Raw genomic sequence first — 18345 nt, 5'->3', positions numbered from 1 at the left:
AGCAGGAATCTGAGGCTGAACGTAGCTTTAACCTTTTGGAGAAGGAGAAGTATAAGTGAACTGGTAGCCTACTTAGTGAGGTAAACTGAGTGTCTCTTTTATATTCTTAAACTGGTAGCAGTCCCAAATAAGCAGCAGTGTTTTTAGGGTTTCCTTAAATGTTAAATATAACTTTGTTCTTTAAATCATAGTGGAAGCATATGTTTCAACCTATGCTCTACTAATAAAATTTCTTATTTTATTCTTAATGTTTCTAGGATACAGGATCTTGGAGTTATAGTAGACTGCCTTCCTCTGCTTACAAACAGGTACAAACAAAAAGAAGTGGGGCATAAGAATCTGCTATAACCAAGCTGAAGTTCAAGCACTTATGAAACATCTTGTTGTTTAAGTTTACAGGAAGAAAAACCATATATTTCAGTTGGCTGCTGTGTAGATCTTTTGCCTTTAGTGAAATCACTGCTTAAAAGCAAATATGAAGAGTGAGTATCAGTTTCTGGTGTTTTCAAAACACTATTACTTACTGGCTATGCTGTACCCTAGAAATTAATGGTGTTTAGTCCTCTGACTCTTGTTCCCTCTGCCCCTTCTCTCAGCCCTGCCTTTCTCAGGGAACACCTACCTGAAGGAGAGCTTTCTTATGAACCTTTTTCCTTTAACACACTAGTGGTGCAAAAACTGTCTTCTGCAAGGTTAAGGACCAAGGGGTACTGACTTTGCCCTTATGCAGATTTATATCTCCTAAACAGTAAAGCAGAATAGCACCGAGGTTTTAGTATTCTTTATAACGTGAAATCGAGGCAAAGTGTTCAGGCAAAATATCTGGAGAATTCCTACTTTTTCAACAAGAGCTTCAGTTTACCATTTTGAAATTGAAAACATAGGCAAGTATTTAAATTTGCCAATTTGTCTAGATTTTTCTTTCTTCCAGAACAGAAAATATATTGCTTTCTACGTTGCTTACCGATTTGTCTTGATACTTTAGCTGACCTGTAGCTACTGGAGGGGGAGAAAAAAAAAGCATAATGTATAAAATCTGTTGTTACAGATATGTGATAGTTGGATTAAACTGGCTTCAGGCTGTCATTAAAAGATGGTGGTCAGAACTATCTGCACATACAGAAAAGGCAGAGGATGGGTGAGTATAGTGTTGGGAAATACTTAAATATGTTTCTGTAGCTTAATTCATCTCAGAATAGGTTTTAACTCTGATCACTAGGAGCTCACCTCACCTACAAAAGAAAACATTATAATTTGAAAATAAAAGCTTAAAAGTTCTGTTCGTAAGACACTGGGGGTGTTACTTTAAGAATTGTTTTGGTTTGCTCGTTGTTTGTTTTGTTAGTTTTTTTTTACTGGAGTTTTAATACACGTAGAACATAGTCGTATCAGGGGTTATACAAATGCTGTTCAAGTTGGATCAATTTTTTCTGATATTGTGGCAATATCTATCATACAGACTAAGTCTATATGCAGTAATATAATTGTATTTCGGTCAAAAAGTCAACTGAAACGTAGTATGTATGTTATAAAGTGGTGTTTGTTCTTTTTCAGAAATGTTCATATTTTAAAAAAACAATTAAGTGGATTATGGGAACAGGAGAATCATCTTACTCTGGTTCCAGGATATACTGGTAATATAGCTAAGGTAATCCAGTTCCAGTTGTGTTAAATTATGAACACAGTCGCATCACTTGCAGTTTTCCTCTCATTTGATGTTATTTACTGTAAACTATTGATGGGTAGAAACAGCTTTATTTTGTTTTCAACTAATGCTCAAGTACATTGCACAGTTTTTATAGGAGTCTGGAGTGGATTCCCTGTGCTGTGGCTTAGAATGCTAACAATGGATTCTTTGTATTCTTTTTTTTTTTTCTTTACAGAGAAAGCATCTCCTTAGTAATAAAAGAGCTCATAGTAATAAGCTTTAAAATTGATGAAAAAAGGGCCCAGGTGATTATGTAGAATGTGAAAGGATACAGATGTTTTCTCTGAAATCTGCAGTATCCATTGTTGTAAGTGTAATGCAGCGTGGAGAATCATAGCCCAGCAATGTTGTTAGCATTTGCACATCAGGAGACTGGGGCAAGTGACAGCATACTAAATTCTAAAGCTTATTGCTGGCCTCATGCTTAGAAAATGATGAGTTTGTGGAGAGCAGAGGAGTGTCTCCATCTGAAGTGAATCCCTGTTTGCCTTTCTCAGTATGTTGTGGTATCAGTAGTATAATGAGAGAGTCTGGTAAATCTGACCATGAGAGTCTGACCATGATTTGCTGGTCATGATACTCATCTCTATAAATGTGGCTTTCTGAGGTTGGGCACCAAGGGTTACACTGAGAAACCCCTCCACGTGGAGGGACCTAATGAAGGCAGACAGTGGGAAAGGACTTAAAGCAGACACTTCACTTAGTTATGTGCAGAATTTGAGAGAACTTAAAAAGAACTTGGAGATGCATGCTTACATCTGAAGGAGCTCTGTGGAATCTACAATTCTAGGGCTACAGAATTTGTCACTTTGAAGTATCAAACAAATAAGTTATTTCTTGTTCTTCTGGGACTGCTGTGCACCTCTGACTTCAATTTTGATACATCTCTAAGAATAATTACAAACTTCTTGCAGAGTTTCAGTCAGCAGGGATGCAGAAGAACCGAGTTCTAACTCCCAGCTGGTAGAGCAATGGGAGCTTGTTATATATGCTGAATAGTTCTTCTGATAGATCAACACAGCAGTTAGAGCCAGTGTCAGTTTGTTTCTCTAGGATTCAGGTTCCCTTTCTGCATTTGCCTACTTCTTAATGTATAACGGGATAGATTGTGACTAAGGCCACATGAATAAGTCAGGAGGAAAAGGAGTAGTACAAGAATGTTGGAGGGATGAGGTGAAGGAATATCACTCTTAAGAAACATGTTTCAAATCCATCAGCTCATGATGGTTGTTTTCTTTCCTGTGCATGCAGGGAACAGAGGAAAAGCAGACTAAATTAGTGGCTTTGGAAACTAATCCCACTGTTCTTGCAGGCTTTTTAGTACATCAAGAAATGCCATTGAAAGCATTAATTGAAAGTAATCTTGAAGATAACTTATTCTGAAATTTGGCCTAAACATAATTATTCTTGTATTATAGTCCTGATTGGTTACTGTGCCTCAGACATACAGTCAATGTTACAGCTGTAAGTAATGTGACAAACATTTTATCTTTTTTTTTTTTTTTTTTCCCTTCTAGGATGTAAATGCTTATTTATTACAGCTACACTGACATGATTGGGAAACTATGTGTGCTTATGTGGTGAAACAATCTCCTGAAGTATCCCTGAAATATGTACTATTTCTGAAAGCCTTTTGAGAAATACTGGCAGAAGAGAACTGAACTGTCGAGCTGTTTGATGAAACCACTAATAAAATCCTAACAATCTACTTCACATTGAAGTGGAAAAATGTTTAGTAGGAGCAACTTTTACTTCAGTGAGGTGAAAGTGCACTATGAAAACTGTATGCCTTTGCTGCATTTGGGATTCACTCAGTTACTAGGTATTCATTTAAACGCTACTGTATTTTACTACAACATCACATAAAAGAAGATGAATGATACTGTCATGAAGACAAGACAGCAGAACCAGTTATAAGCAACTAACAAAAGCAATCAGCATTAAGAGCTTTTAAATGTTTCTTTCACAAGAGAACTCCAAAATGCACATCTATCTTCCAATTACATAAAAAAGAAACAACTGTCAGAATACTCAATTACTTCTATGTTTTAATCAAATTATTAAAGACAGTTTTTGTTTGCACTATTGAAAAACTATACAGCAAAGATGCCTTAATTACTAGTGTTTCAGAAAGCCAATGTGTTAAGATGCAGATAGCTATTATGTTCAGATTGTGTTGGAAAACTACAAAAACCAGGGTTTCACGTAGTGTAGTTAATGAAACATTGCACATATACAAAGATTTGTGTATGAAAAATACTATAAATACCTGAAGTTAAGCTTGGATAAACAGTTACTGCAAATGTCAGCAGAATGGTGAATTTATGTCTAACAAATGTTTTTATTTTGTATGTGGATTTCTAACACAGTAATCTTGTTCTGTATCATTTAAACTACATGCAAATAAGTAAATATATTAAATATATCTACTGTTTTTTTCTTTTCAAGTTCATAAAAACAATTTCCAGAATAATCTCTTCCATACTACTTTTTTATCATAGATATTTATGTCTATTGTTTGAAATGTTTACAGCCAGATGAGGCCCTGTTATTCAAATCGCACCCTTTTTATACTACCTCCTTTAAGAAACTGACAAAGAGCTTTTGCGAAATTAATCAAGTTCTAGCCTGATCAATGATGTCAAATTCATACCAACAATAGCATTGAAAATACAGCTATAAACAACTCTTTTACTGTCCTATTGCTATCCTGTACTATTTTAATTTAAAAGCTATAGCTAAATAGCTCTGAGGGAGTTTTGATTTTAGGCTTGCTATTGCCTTTTTTATTTTACGATTAGGAAGCATGCTTTTCCAGCTAAAACCTATGAAGTGCCAGCTGTTCACTTAAAACAAATGTACATGCGCAGCATGTATCACCAAATAGTCTTACTTCCTTAAACAACTGAGTACTTACAAGGGTCGTTTTCATACCTAGTATTAAGTATATGCACTTTTATTGATGTGCGGGAGGAAAGTTTGATAGCCCCGAGTGTATTTTGCATTACAGATGAACCTTGTAGTGGTCAACAGCTTTAGGCCTCGTGTTGCTTCATTTTGTATTTAATTTGCATACCATTATTGCTGCCTTCTGAAGGCCAGCTAGAATCTGTCATCAGAACTTGGTGCTTTTGGTTTTTTGAATATTCCTTAAACTACCAAAGGTTTTGTGCTTCCCAGGGCAGTCAGCTACAGGGAAGAGTTTCTGGGACATCCCAAAACTGAGAATGCTGTGGGACAATCTTGAGATACACACACAGCCAAATTCTTTTTGCTGAAATTGTTATGTACCATTAGAGACGTTTCACGCTGAAAGAGTCTGAGGTAGAACTTACTCCTTTTCAAATATTCTTGCTGTCAATTAAAAATTTAAAGGAACTAACAGTGCAACAATGTTCTTGTATTACTTTACTGTTCTGTTGAGCACTTAATTGTAAAAGTAACATAAAGACTAGCTTCATAATTTGGGTAGCAATTGCTGAAGGTCTTAGATTATTCCTCAAGGAGAATGCTGTAAATGTGATGGAAACTCAGATCTTATTTTCTCCTGTTGTGGTTTTTTTTTTTTTTAAAGACAAAATGAAGTAACTCATGGCCATTTATTTCTCATAATAAAAGAAGCAATCATTGTAATTGATCAAAGTGAGATACTCTAGTATTAAAAAAATCCAGCTTGACTGTAGATGTAAATACGTGGGCTTATAATGAATTCTGCATGTGACTATGGATTTACCAGATTATAACTGTGGATGGTGCTTTTGTTCTAGTGGTAAGGTAAGATTGACTTGAGGATTGTTATTGAAAAAAATCTAATAAAATAATGCATTATTTTTAACTGCCAAAAGTTGTATTTTGACAGCATCAATAATACAGTATTAAACATTGTTATTAGCATCTGTGCCTTATTTAAACTAATTTTTCTACTGTTTTTTAGGCAGCTACTAGACTGTAAGAACAGGATTCTGGTGTCTCTCCATTATGAAATTATTTTTCCATCATTATCTTAAAGAACTCATGTAAACTATTCAGGATGACATTCAGGCTCAGCTTGTATGCTCTTTAGTTCTCAAATGGCTAGGAATCGGTTTTGCTGTCATAGAATGTATGTGTGTGATATCTGCTCAAAGGTGACAGGAGTAAAATGTCTTAATAGCTGTGTAACTCCATGAAATCCACCTAGTTGTCTCAGTGAATCTAAGAATTAAGTTTACGAACAATCACATGCATAAATGCTCATCTTTGTGATACTTTCTGAAAATGCTGTTTCTAGGATGTGTCAAAAGATCCAGGCAGAATTAATCCTTTATCCTGTATGTTCTTGTGATGCAGGAGCATGTATGTATTTAAAGATGAAGGATGCCTCTGATGTTCTTCATTTTATACCACTTGATATGAAATTTATGTCTTTGAAAAACAGTATGTCTTTTGCCTCAATATTCCCTGAGAGTACTTGAGGCTGTTGTGCTGAAAGGGTTTTTGTTTGAAGCATGAACTAGGATTTACCTGTCCCCTAAACTGAAATTAAAGAAGCCTAATGGCAAAGTGCCTCTTTCTGCAGAGCTAAAAAAACACCCAGTATTTTGTTAAAGTAAGAATCAAAGTTTAGATATTGCTGATAGCTTGCTGGAAAGTGGAGACAGAAAAAGCTAGCCCATTAATTAGCTGGGTACAAAGAAGCTAGCATGTCTTAATGATTATATATAGCACCATTGCACCTCTTTCTTAGTAGAGTCCTTTACAGTGGAACACCCTTGTATATCACAGGTACTGCAGTTCCAGGCTGCTTAACAGTGCTTACAAATTGGTACTGGTATTAAAAAAATTAGCATCAGCCCTCTAGGAGCTTATCTTCTGCAGTGAGATATAATTAAAATTATCTTTACCTTTCTGTAGGCTGCCTTATTGTTATCAGAGGCTGCAGTTTTAACACCTGGGATGCAGGAGGGATGAGGGAAAAGGAAAGGACAAAAGAATGGCTAATGGCCTTTGAGTGACAGCAGCCCCACTGCAGTAATACTGTATGTATCTTTTAAAGCAGGCTGGGTTTTCATTTTCTGGTATCTCAAGTAGGCAAGTGTGGAGTAACAGGTCTTTGTGTTTTGCATTGAAGAGGTAAAAGTTTTGAGGGCAGATGCTACAGTGCTGATTTGTGATGTCTTGGGGTTTTGGGGGGGGGTTTGTTTTGTTGGGGTTTTTTTTCTTGAAAGGGTAGACATTTTTGTATCTAGAAACTTTGAAGTATCTTATGGAAAGCTTACACTTAAAAATGAGCAAGTGGTTACTTTTGCCAGTTCATCTTGCCAGATCTTCCAGTTTTACAGAAGACTGACTGTCTGTCTGAAGTGTGGAGATTGGCAGCTATATTTTGTGCCCATTTTTTGGTACAAAGGGAAACGGATAGTTCATAGTCAACTGTTTCAGAATACAAAACTATGCAAATCACGCTAGTGGTGTGAAGTTATTCCAGCTTCTGTACAATGCAAATTCTTTAGTTTATGAAAGCAGTTGGTTCTTGTGTGAGGAACTTTATATTGCACTGGTGCTGCATTAGAGGAGGAAGAAAAAAATTAAGCAGTTTTTAATACCCTTGGTAAAAGCCAGACAGTGTAGTTTAATTTTTGTCTTCAGTCTGCCTTCCTACACACAGTAATCGTTGTAGGCTACAGATAGAGTCACTGAGAGAATAGATTGAGGATACTTCTGTTGTTTGTGCTTATATTATACTTCTTTAAACAATTTATGTTTATTCCATATCAGTTAAATGGCTGGGTTTATGTCTTAGAATGAGACTAAATGCAAGTATTTATTTCCTCCCTGCTGCCCTCCCATGCACTAATTTTTCAGCACTTAATGATGTTATTTCTTCATCTTCTAGTTTAAATATACTGTGAGTGTCTGTTGTTAGAAGCAGGAAGGATGAAAATAACACAGGGCTAGCTATTTAACACTATTCATTTTGAAGCAATTGTGAAAATTCTCTCTTTAAAAGCTTTCACACAGATTTTGTTAATACTTACTAGTTGAAGTGGGCACTCATGGCTGCAAGTTTGAGTTTGAACTTGGTTGAAAAAAAATAAAGTGTTTTCACTCTATAGCTGAAGTATTTTTATTTTTTTTTTTTTCTGTTGTGTACTAAGCTGGACTCTGATACAACCCTGCCATATGGGAGGCAGGAGGTGTGGCACTGTACCTTAACAGGATAGAAGAGAAATAATCACACGGACTTCAACTGTTGCAGACCTAGAATATTTTTGTTTCCATACTGACTGGAGCTTTGTAGCATATCTCTTTATGTAGTTTGTAGCTGTTGATCATATTGTTATAAAATGGGATCTGGTGCTTTCAGGTTGAATGGGATACATAGTTGTTTCTGACTCAAGAGATCACTGCTTCAATTCAGTCATTACTTGGAGCACTATAGTGTAGGCGAACAACGGACTTTTGGGGTCTCAAACATCTGTACTTTGCTGTAACAAAATACACAAGGTTGCCATGTTCATATTTTCCACTTTTTTGTTTTTTTTCCTCCTTATCCCTTAATTTCAGTGCTTAAAGCCATTTGAATTCCCTTTGGAAAATGATAGCTGACAAAACACACATGATAAAAGTGCTTGTGACTGGCTTTAATACACTTCTGTGAATAATAGTGTTCTGTGAATATGGAAGGAGGCTGTTTTCTATAGGCTTGAAAGAAACAGCACTAAGGGATTTTACTGGAGCTGCAACCATTTTCTTTATTTCTTTTATTATTTTTTTTAGGTAAGCACTACATATTGTGAAACAACTAAAATCTAAATATCAAGATAACGTTACATTCCAAGACTGCCTGCTCTTGTGGGTGTAAGTGTTGGAATACATACACACCCTAGCATCGTACTTTAAAGTGACATACAGACAGTTTCAAATAGCTGTTGTAACTTAGGTTGATGGCTCTTTTTCAAGTTGTATTTAATCTACTGAGCTTCACTTTCAAAAAGTGTGATGACTTTTGGATCTTGCAGTTGCCGCTTTCACTCGTTTGAGGTATTGCATGGATTGAAAGACGGGTAGTACAGCCGGTATGCCAGCTTCAGAAAATAGCTGGTGTTTTTGTCTTCTGTGACAACAGGCTTTCATTACCCTTCTCTTCTTCATGAGACAAACTTGTTTTCTGCAAGAGTTAAAGTATTTTTAGAGACAATAACTGTTTCAGAGGAGGATTGCCGCATCCAAAAAGCCTGTGGCATGTTTGGTTCTACGTGGGGAGAAGTTGCACAAATACAGTCAGTTGTCAGGAGAATGCATATTTCACTACTGGAGAGTTGTTTTATCGCATGTGAATCAGATGTGCTATTATCTACTTAGTCTAGATAAAAGTGGAATGACAGATTATTGGGGAGTTGAAGTCTTAATAACTCTCAGCTGTGAGAAACCAAAAATGCTGTTTCCATGCTGGTTAAACTGCTACAATAAATGCAGAAAGGAGCTATTTGTTCTGTGTTTGGTGAGCAGAAATCTACTTTCTGTGTCTGCTAGCAGTACTTTGTCTTGAAGCTAAAAGGTGCAGACATTTATGTACTTGTTCAAAATAACGGGTTTCTGAATGAAAAAGAAAGAAACCCTTGCTTCATTTCTGGATGACTGTACCACCCGGTGTTCCAGCTGCAGAAAAAAGTAAATAAAAATATAATTAACCATCATTGGTAAAAGTTTTATTTTCAGCATGGTAAAGTTCTGGCTGTTATTAGCAAAGCAGTAAAGCAAAGCGGGGTAAAGAATAACTGGCAGGTTCTGTTCTCTGCCTTGTGTTCTGGTAAAGTCTAAAGCTTGACTTCTTGTAATCACCCAAAATGAGTGATTCTGGAGTAATTCAGTGCTGACAGCCAGCATTAGCATGAGAACAAGCTGGGTAGCTGGTTGTGAAGTGAACCCTGCCCACCAGAGCAGCTGTCTTCTGAAACGAATTTTAAGAACCACCTTTTGGTACTTTTAAGTAAAACTGAATTTTTTTTTCCCCCTTTTTTTTTTTTTTTTTAAATAAAGATGCTGCAGTTAGGGTGCTTTCTGCTAGAGAGAGGAGAGAGGGAATTCTGAAGATTAAGATTTCTAGATCTGCTATCTGCATGATGGGGTAGTGCTGCAAGGGGTCTCTCAAAATATTTACTGCCCTCTGAGTGGTGGCATCAGTAATCATTAAAGGGTGTCCAGGGCTTGAACACAGGCGAGGTCTCATCCGGACTGGCTGATGTTGCCTCCCTGGTTGTCTGTTGTTGTAGAGAGTTGACTTGTATAAAATTAAAAGTAGGGAAGGGGGAGTGTTTGGTTTAGATACGGTACAAAATTCCCATCACCTGAGAAGGGTGCTGTGGTAGTTGGGTTTGATGATAGAGAAAGTCTTTCCTGTCCCGTGTGCCTAATTCCACAACAGTGAGGCACTTCACAAAGGAAGGTTGGAGACTTGGTGCTTGCAGAGCAGTCACGTTTCCTCCCAGCTGCTGCTTTCCCACCCTTCTGACGTGTTGGAGCACATCTGCTTGGCTGAGTTCCCAGCTCCACGTCAACCTTGTCACTTAGCCAAATGAGAATAAAATGCCTTCCTATTTGGCACACCTGCTTTCCCAAGTGATATCTTGTATCTCAAGTCTTCCAGGTTCTCAGTACAAACCAAATTATCATCTTAGTGCCATCGAACTGTGAAAACAGAGGCTTACACCTCTAGTGCATAACACATGGCAACTCTGGGTGCTACCACTTTGTTTTCCCCTTACATTTAACACTAGAGAAGCAGAATGATGCACACTAATGTAATGGCTATTTCACTCACCAGGTTCAAGATGAAGCTGTTCTATTAGGAGTGTTTGTGTGTATCTATGTAAATAGTTTTTATACATAAATATTCTACCAGTATTCTACTAAGTATTAATTAAAAATCTCCACAGCTCTGAACACTTACAAATGGTGGGCTGGTGACTAGTTTGGAAGAAATCCTGTTGCTTAGACGCAAGTGGTTTGGGGTTTTCGGTGGGGGGGGGGTGTTTTGTTTTGTCTTTTCCTATTCACTCATCTTGCCCCACCTCTGAGTACAGGCCCTTAAATTCGTTGGTCCTCCTTGAATTCTCATTTTTGCAAGCTTTTGCCTTTTAGAGTTTTCATATCTGGGGATTTGTCTTGTTCACAGTGATTCTTGATTCCAGCTGAACAGAGAAGCTTGCTACTGAAGCTAAAAACAATGGGGAGAAGGGTCGGAGGGGAAAGGGGGGAAAACAAAACAAACACAAAAAACCCAACAGAAATCCCACCCAAACAAAAAACCTAGAATTCACTTCTCTTCAGCATAAAGGAGTGCTGTGGACAGATGACAACAAATGCTGCCACCCATTTTTCACTAAAAAGGGCACATAAGAATCCATCTCTGAGCAAGGAGTCTCAGACACTACAGCACTACAGTTGGGTTGGCTTTGGTTTGTTTTTTTGTGGGGGAGGGGGGGGTCAGAATTAGTGCTTTGTGATTTAGCAGTTTGCTTTCTAGATTGCCTGAATATTTGGTATATGACCTCAGCCGCCTTACTCTGAAGGGCTGTAAATAGGAGAACGCCCTTCGAGCTGTCTTTACAACTGGCAGCTTGCTAACATCAGCCTTTACCTTGGGGACTGGCAAGGCGTATTTCAGCATTTCTGTGTGCAGGCTTTGGTGCACATACTTCTGATACGTGCTTCCTCATTAATAGTTCTCTGGGAGCTCTGGAAAATGAGAAATTTAGCCTCTGGTGACTCACTTGAGTCTGGTTTGGATAAAACAGTGTTCATAACAAGAATTCTGCTTATGTGAAAGACCTTCTTCCTCCATAAACTCACCAAATCTAAACCCTGATCGTAATAGGCTTCTGTATTGAGAAATCTGTTTATCCACAGTTCTTGGCATCCATATTAACATTTTTCTTTGACAAAAATGGATTGGTCTGTTGTTCCTTTGTCATATTTGATTATCATCAGCCTTATGCTATTTTTCATATGTTACAGGTTCTATCCCTTAGCTCTGGCATGTATCTCCAAGATCCCACTGCCCACATATTTCCTGGTGTTCAGCATAACTGCCAGATTTTTTCAGGCATTTATTTAAAGTTGTTTTTTGACCAGAAAACTTATTCAGAACTTGAAATTATTTTAATGGTCTGAAATAGTATCTTCACGGGTGTTTGAAAGCACTGTGCTTTTTGATTAAAGTATTGTTTGCTGTGGCTTTGCAGCAGTGTAATTGAATGTTACCAATGGCCACTGGATTTCACCAGACGTTATAGGGAGCTTCCCAGAGGAGCCTGCTGCCGAATACATTTACAAATAATGAAAGCAAGTAGCTAAAGGGGGCGAAGAGGCATTTGAAGGTGACTTATGCTACTATCTTTAAAAAAAAAACAACAAAGTGTTATATGAAGAATATAAAAATAAGCCATTCTTCCATAACTCAAAAAACTAAGGAGGAAAAAAATGTAGCTGCCCAACCCCATGAATTATATGGCAAGTACAAGACTTCAGTACTGATCTGAGAAATGGCAAATCCTGCTTCAGGCTGAATATTAAAAAAAAAAAAAAAAAGTATTAATGTAATATAGGATCTCTGTTCTCTCATAGGACTCTACCTCGAGTCTAAGGTTTACACAGATATATTTGAGTCAAACAGGAAATACTACTACTTATTGCAAAGCTGTTAATCATGGTGCTTTAATTAAGCTGTTTAACACATTGAATAGCAATGTAACAGCACATAGAAAATTAGCTGGTTTGCCATTGATTAATGATAGATAATGTGTGCAATTCACCACAGTGGTTCATTTGAGCAGTTCTCTGATGTAGTAACTCAGGCTCACCAAAGGAAGTCTTTACTTGCACAGTCTGATGATTCAGCATGAAAGCCCACACAAACAGGAATCCACATTAAACGCGGTTCATATTTCGCTTCCTTACAGTGTAACAGAGGTGCAGTGCACCTCCAAGTTATTTCATTCAGATAAGGCAAAGATTTAAGCGTAGAAGAACAAAAGTTGCTTTTTTCCAATAATAACTTGGAAGTATTTACAGAAGAATCACAGGCCAATACAGTGAAACAAGACAACAGGAAGAGGCTATCAGCAGCTCTTCTTCCAAGTGTTGAATTTCAAAGCAGCAGCAGGTAAACTCCCTCGGGTGTCAGCTCTGTGCATGTGTAAGGTTATATATGTCAAATGCCAGTCTTGTACAGGAAAGGTACGTACAGAGGAATTTACAGCCAAGGAGAGTTACAGTTCTTAGCTTCTCAAGAATAGCCAGAATGTGTTTATTTAATTTTTTTTTTTAAAAAAAGGAGTTTCTATAGTTACTGCTGAAGATGACAAGCAGTAGGAGTAGCTAAAGGTTCAGAAGAAAACAAAGCACTGCAGAAACGTTTCTTCATTTCTGAGATCCAGAAATAGCCAACCGAATTCAGAGCCACTGCAATTTTCTCTAAATCAGAGAATGAGTTGAAGGCCCAGCTTTGTTTCTTTTGCTTTAGCAAATAATTCAAGTGCACAGGTTTTACTACTTTCATGTTTAGTTTCACTCCAGATTTGCTAACAGTACACACTGTAATAGTTTTTGTCAAAACATATTTAATATATCAAAGAGAATGTTTATAATCTGGAAAATGCTGCTCCAATTACAATTGCATTGTTTTACTTTTAAGTCCTGTTATCAGTTGTGTAGAATAGAGGCCCCCCAAAAATTAAGGGTGGGCTTAGAAATTTGATTTTTAGTGGCCTTTGGTCAATCACCACCTTGAAAATCAGCATTAAGTTTCATGATGGCCCAGAAATGCCTAAACATCCAGAGAGAAGGAGGGTCTGTGCTGCTTGTGGCCTCTCCTTCTTCAGTTTCTCCAAGTACAGAAGCAACTGTAGCGTAATTTAAGCAACTGTTCAAGGCTGTCTGGATTACAGCAGCCCTTTGCACATTGGACACAGGATTTCCCAGGTTCTCCACAGGGCACACAACTTGCAGACCTCTGTGAATATGTCACTTGGTTCCTGAACAGGATTCTCTGGTAGAACATCTGACTGAAGTGCTTGCAACTGCTTTTGTGTTGCTCTGACCTCCCGTCTGATGTGAACCAATTCTACACACCATGTGAACTTCTTGAGCTTGAAATACAAAGAAAAGAATGTTGGTTTGTGGTGGTCTGTTACCAATACTGCAGTAAAGCAAAAAAATACAGTCATATGTTATTCTGTAAAGGATGTGGTAATGCTGTATTATGTGGAGGCCATCTTGTGGCATTATGGAAGTAGAATCCAGTTGTAAAAAAACAACACAGCATTTAGACTGCATACCAAGAAATAAGGACTTGAAACTGCTTATATTTTTGGAAACCAAATGTCACACTGATGTGTCACTCTAACCTTACATGAATGATTACAGGTGGTGTCCGTACAGGCAACAACACAGGAATCTGAGGACGTGTGTAGCACCATTCTGTGTGGCATTGCTTCTTATATGGTCAGCTTAATGGAGGCTGGAGTTCTTAAACACGCTGCTTGCATGGTTTATGAGCAATTGCTGCTTAACAGAGATGTAGGGACAAATTTTATAGTGAATAGGAGCAGATGAGGACTGTAGTCAAAGTACCACAAATTCAACTTCCAGGTTACCATCGTATTACACCCGTGTTTGTTCTGCTTGCAACAGGGGGTCTGGAAATTTTTACAGCAGAAAAATTATGCTCCTTTTCCCTGTATTTAAATAATTATATTTCCTCCACCAAAGGATGAAATTTGAGTTCGGTAAAGATGAGTTCAGTCAATTGCAACCAGACAAAACTGGCTATTCTCTGGCAATCTCAACGTCAGCATTTGCTAACTCCTATGAAAAGCGTACTAAAGTAGTATCCTCCTTATGGTTTTGGACAGATATCAGAAAGGAAACAATTCATTCCTGAAATAAAGTCCTGAAGTTGGAGGTGGAAAATGGAGGTAAAGTAAGCCTGAAAGAGAAGTATCAAGTATGACTGCAGTTGGAAAAGGAAGGTAGGACAACCATGAGTACTGGAACACTGGATCTTCCACTGCCCGCCCACCCAGTAACATCTTAAAGGAAAAAGCAAAGAGGTTTCTTCGCAAAGCTGTACAGTGTGGGAATTGATAACACAGAGTGTCAGGGTACAAGACTGTTTCATGACTTAACTTTTGTTGGATGCTCTTCAGCACACAGCAAAGCTTTGGGGAAGGCATCTGAGCCTCAACAATTTCCAATGAAGTTTGTCCAGTTGCGGTGAAAACAAACGAGGGGTAGATGAAGGTCTTTTCTGTCTTGGAGACAGAAAAAGTCTTCAGTTGCACATGCTGACTCCATGCTGTGGGGATGGATGCATTGGAGATGCAGAGATTATTCTGACAGGTACTGAATTTACAGGGGATTAGGAGATTTCCTGCCCCAACGTGGCACAGTCTGTCAGAGGTGGAGTGTAGGATACCACCCAGAGCACTGCCAGGCAATCTTTTTGAGGCAGACTGGCATTCTGGAGCAAGTTAAGATGGCAGCCTGTGTACCCTTCTGTCAAGTCAGAAGTAGGACCCTCTCAGGGCATCTCATATTCAGGACAGCACAGACTGTCACTGAATCCAGGCTGCAATCCTGACTTGTTCCCTCTGTTCTTATGTTTAACAAAGTAAACGGTTCTAGTGTCACACTGTAAATTGCCAGTAGATGGCATAATGATTCCATGTGACAATAAATTTATTTATTTATTTTTTTAAAGTGCTGAAGGAAATATGCCGCATAATTTTTGTTAATTCTATATTTAATCACAGTAAAGCTCCTTGTGAAGGACAAAGGTCAGTAGATGAGTTAATTGGCTGTGGCCTTTCACAATACCTTTATGCCGAATTGTTCCATCTACCTTCAGTTTTGTGTATTCTCATAGATCTCCTGGCTTAGGTGCACATTTTTATTTCTTCTCACCTCTAATTAGTTTCTAAAAAAACCCCACAGGATGTAGGTATGAGTATTCTGATGCACATCTAATTCTTATTTGTTCTTATCAGCCAGCTCTGTGTCTTTGCTTCCACTGAACATTTGTGAACCAGCATTGCTCACCTGGTGCAGTGGGTGTTACCTGGATAGCTACACTGGGGGACTGGCTCAAAGGTGACAGTGAGATCAGGGGCAGATGGCTGAAGCTGCTCCCTGCTTGTCTGCTGAAACACAACTGCTCTGCATGTTGCTGCTTGAATCACACACAAAACAGACTGTGGACTGCTGTTGCTTGTGGTCCAGTGTATTAAAGAAAAGCAGTATCGATGACAGGATCATGTACACTTTCAAAAGCAAAATATTTAAATACCAGCCAAAGCACTGTCAGCTTCATAGAAATAGAAGTTTTCAGAGCAATTGCACTGAGATGTTCAAAGGTAAATTAAAGGGAGGTGGTTGAGTCACCATCTCTGGAGGTATTTAAGACAGCTAGATGGGGAGCTCAAAGATATGGTTTAGTAGTGGACAGGTACAGTTGGACTCGATGATCTCAAAAGTCTTTTCCAACTAGGCAATTCTATGATTCTATGAAAGTTTATGAAAATGTTTTACTAACAGTGAACTAAAAGCAAAAACTGCATATAGCAATTTTTGTTAGCATTCAGACTATGAAAAGGATTCAGCACAAAAATAAGTTCTGCTACATTTTTGTAAACTCATTTTACCCTCAGGGGAGAAGAAAAACCTCTTGCTACTTAAGAGTATCCACCAGTGTCCCATACTCCATAATTCTCTGTGAACAGCTATGGTACTCATGGATTTTGATGTTACGTTTGGAGAGCTCAGAGGGATTTAAAGGGCCTTCTCTGCTTTTGCAATTTGTACATGAAACCAAAAGTGACAAGAATCTGGAGATGCGGATTTGAGTGTTAGCAGCGTGATGGCGTTACATTAGTCTGGACCTCCTCTTTGTTCAACCCATTAGGGACTGTCAGCTCTCATCCATCTGGCTGACGGTTCTGTAGCATTAGCGGCAGCTGGCTGCAGTAATTCCAACAAATCCAAGAATTTGCTTGTGAGCAGGGTAGAACTTATCAGAAACCTGCCAGCTTCTGCGTAGCTGTTACTCAGGGAGTGAATCCATCACTGAAGAGACAGCTATAAAACACTGAGGTCATCCTTGATTGTACTTCAGGAGGTTGATGGAATCGTCTTGGTTGTTTGAATCAAACTGAAACTGTTGCTTGGCAGTTTTATCTGTCTTTTCTGATCAGGGACTCACTTGACATCAAGCCGCAGACACAACTTTAATAATAGTGAAATTCCTTCCAGGAAAAAACAGGTAGCGTCTCCCAGATGATGTACTAAGAAAATGAGTAGTTGGTTATATTTGGTTATATTTTGATAAATTTATACCTAAACATATTTATTTCTTTGTTTCCATTTGTACTAATTCTGTTTTGGGTATTGTTCTTTTTACCTAGAGGGCAAACACCCCCTGCATGATATCAAACCTGACAAATAGCATTGTGCAATCCACTCACAGGAGATGCTGTTGTAGCCAGTCTCAATCGCAAAGGCAGTATTTTCTCCGTTGTCTACATTTAAAAATATGGTAACCAATTTATCTGTTTGTATGCCATAGAGCTATAAATATGTAAAGAAGTTCCACAGTGTGAGGAGAAGTAGCTGTTTACCTAACATTAAAATGGCTGCATGTCAATACAGGTATTAGAAACTTCACATATATAAAAATAAATAGATGCTTCTGCAATGAAAGCTGCACCCACAGCAGGGTTTCGACACGAGGATGGGATTGTAGCCAAGAGGCTGTTTAACTATCAGTTTGTGAGCAGGGTGATGCGGAGAGAGAAGCTTCTTGGGTTAGAGTATGAGAGAATAAATGAGGTTTTCTTTTCTCTGGGTTCACAAGGCTTTAAACCTAGTAACTGTATTATCTAGGTTATAAAATAAATCCTTTGGTTGTGGAAGTCCTTAAAACTGGATAGCATGACCATTCTATGTGGTCTGACAGCATCCTAATACGGTTCCTTGAGGATATTTAAAAAATAGGAACATTTTTACTCTAACTGCATATGAAAATAGTAACATGAGATGTCACTATGAAAATTATCTCTTTCTGTGGTGTTACACTGGAAACAGCGCTGTGTCTCTTGCTTTAACACAAATCCTACCATTGAGTGATTCTATTGGTAAGCACCCGCTTCATTAGCAAAAAGTGAAAAATGTGATGCTCAAAGTTATTAACTTCAGAGAAGCTACTTTCTAGCACTCTTCAGTTAGAGCACTCTTAGGTTTTCACCCCCCAGACTGCTGGAGTTTCTTGCTTTTGTGAGTTTGTGACAGAAGAACCTCACTCATCATATGTCTTCCTAGTTGTCTCCAAAGTAGAGACATCTCAAAAATACTCTGAGAGAAATAATTCACATTATCCAATCACATGGGGTGGGATACACTTTCAAAAGCATGCCTAGTTTAACATTTTTATTGAGTATCAACTGATGACCAGTTTCATTATCTCTAACATAATCATGCTTAATAGTTAAATGTTTTCAACATGTTCAGTAATTAATTCTGACGTAAGTAAAAGAGGTGAAAAAGCAGCAAGTGTGGCCACAATATGACAATGAATATGTATGACATAACAGGACATAGAA

At 38.0% G+C, this 18345-nt stretch overlaps 1 protein-coding gene across 1 annotated transcript in view; it reads left to right on the top strand.

Moving 5' to 3' along the window:
- The window catches only part of KATNBL1 (katanin regulatory subunit B1 like 1), a 7608-nt gene extending 3848 nt beyond the window's left edge, over window positions 1–3760 (top strand). The window contains 6 exon segments of the mRNA XM_010174661.1: window positions 1–80; window positions 258–308; window positions 393–482; window positions 1049–1138; window positions 1555–1648; window positions 3226–3760. Of these exon segments, the coding sequence (XP_010172963.1) occupies window positions 1–80; window positions 258–308; window positions 393–482; window positions 1049–1138; window positions 1555–1648; window positions 3226–3258 (438 nt within the window). The 3' untranslated portion in view covers window positions 3259–3760.
- The last annotated feature ends 14585 nt before the right edge of the window (window positions 3761–18345 follow it).

The sequence above is a fragment of the Antrostomus carolinensis genome, unplaced genomic scaffold (assembly GCF_000700745.2).
Source record: "Antrostomus carolinensis isolate BGI_N321 unplaced genomic scaffold, ASM70074v2 scaffold43058, whole genome shotgun sequence".
NCBI lineage: Eukaryota > Metazoa > Chordata > Aves > Caprimulgiformes > Caprimulgidae > Antrostomus > Antrostomus carolinensis.
Note: the sequence above shows the minus strand (reverse complement) of the source record. Positions and strands in the feature narration are given on the sequence as shown.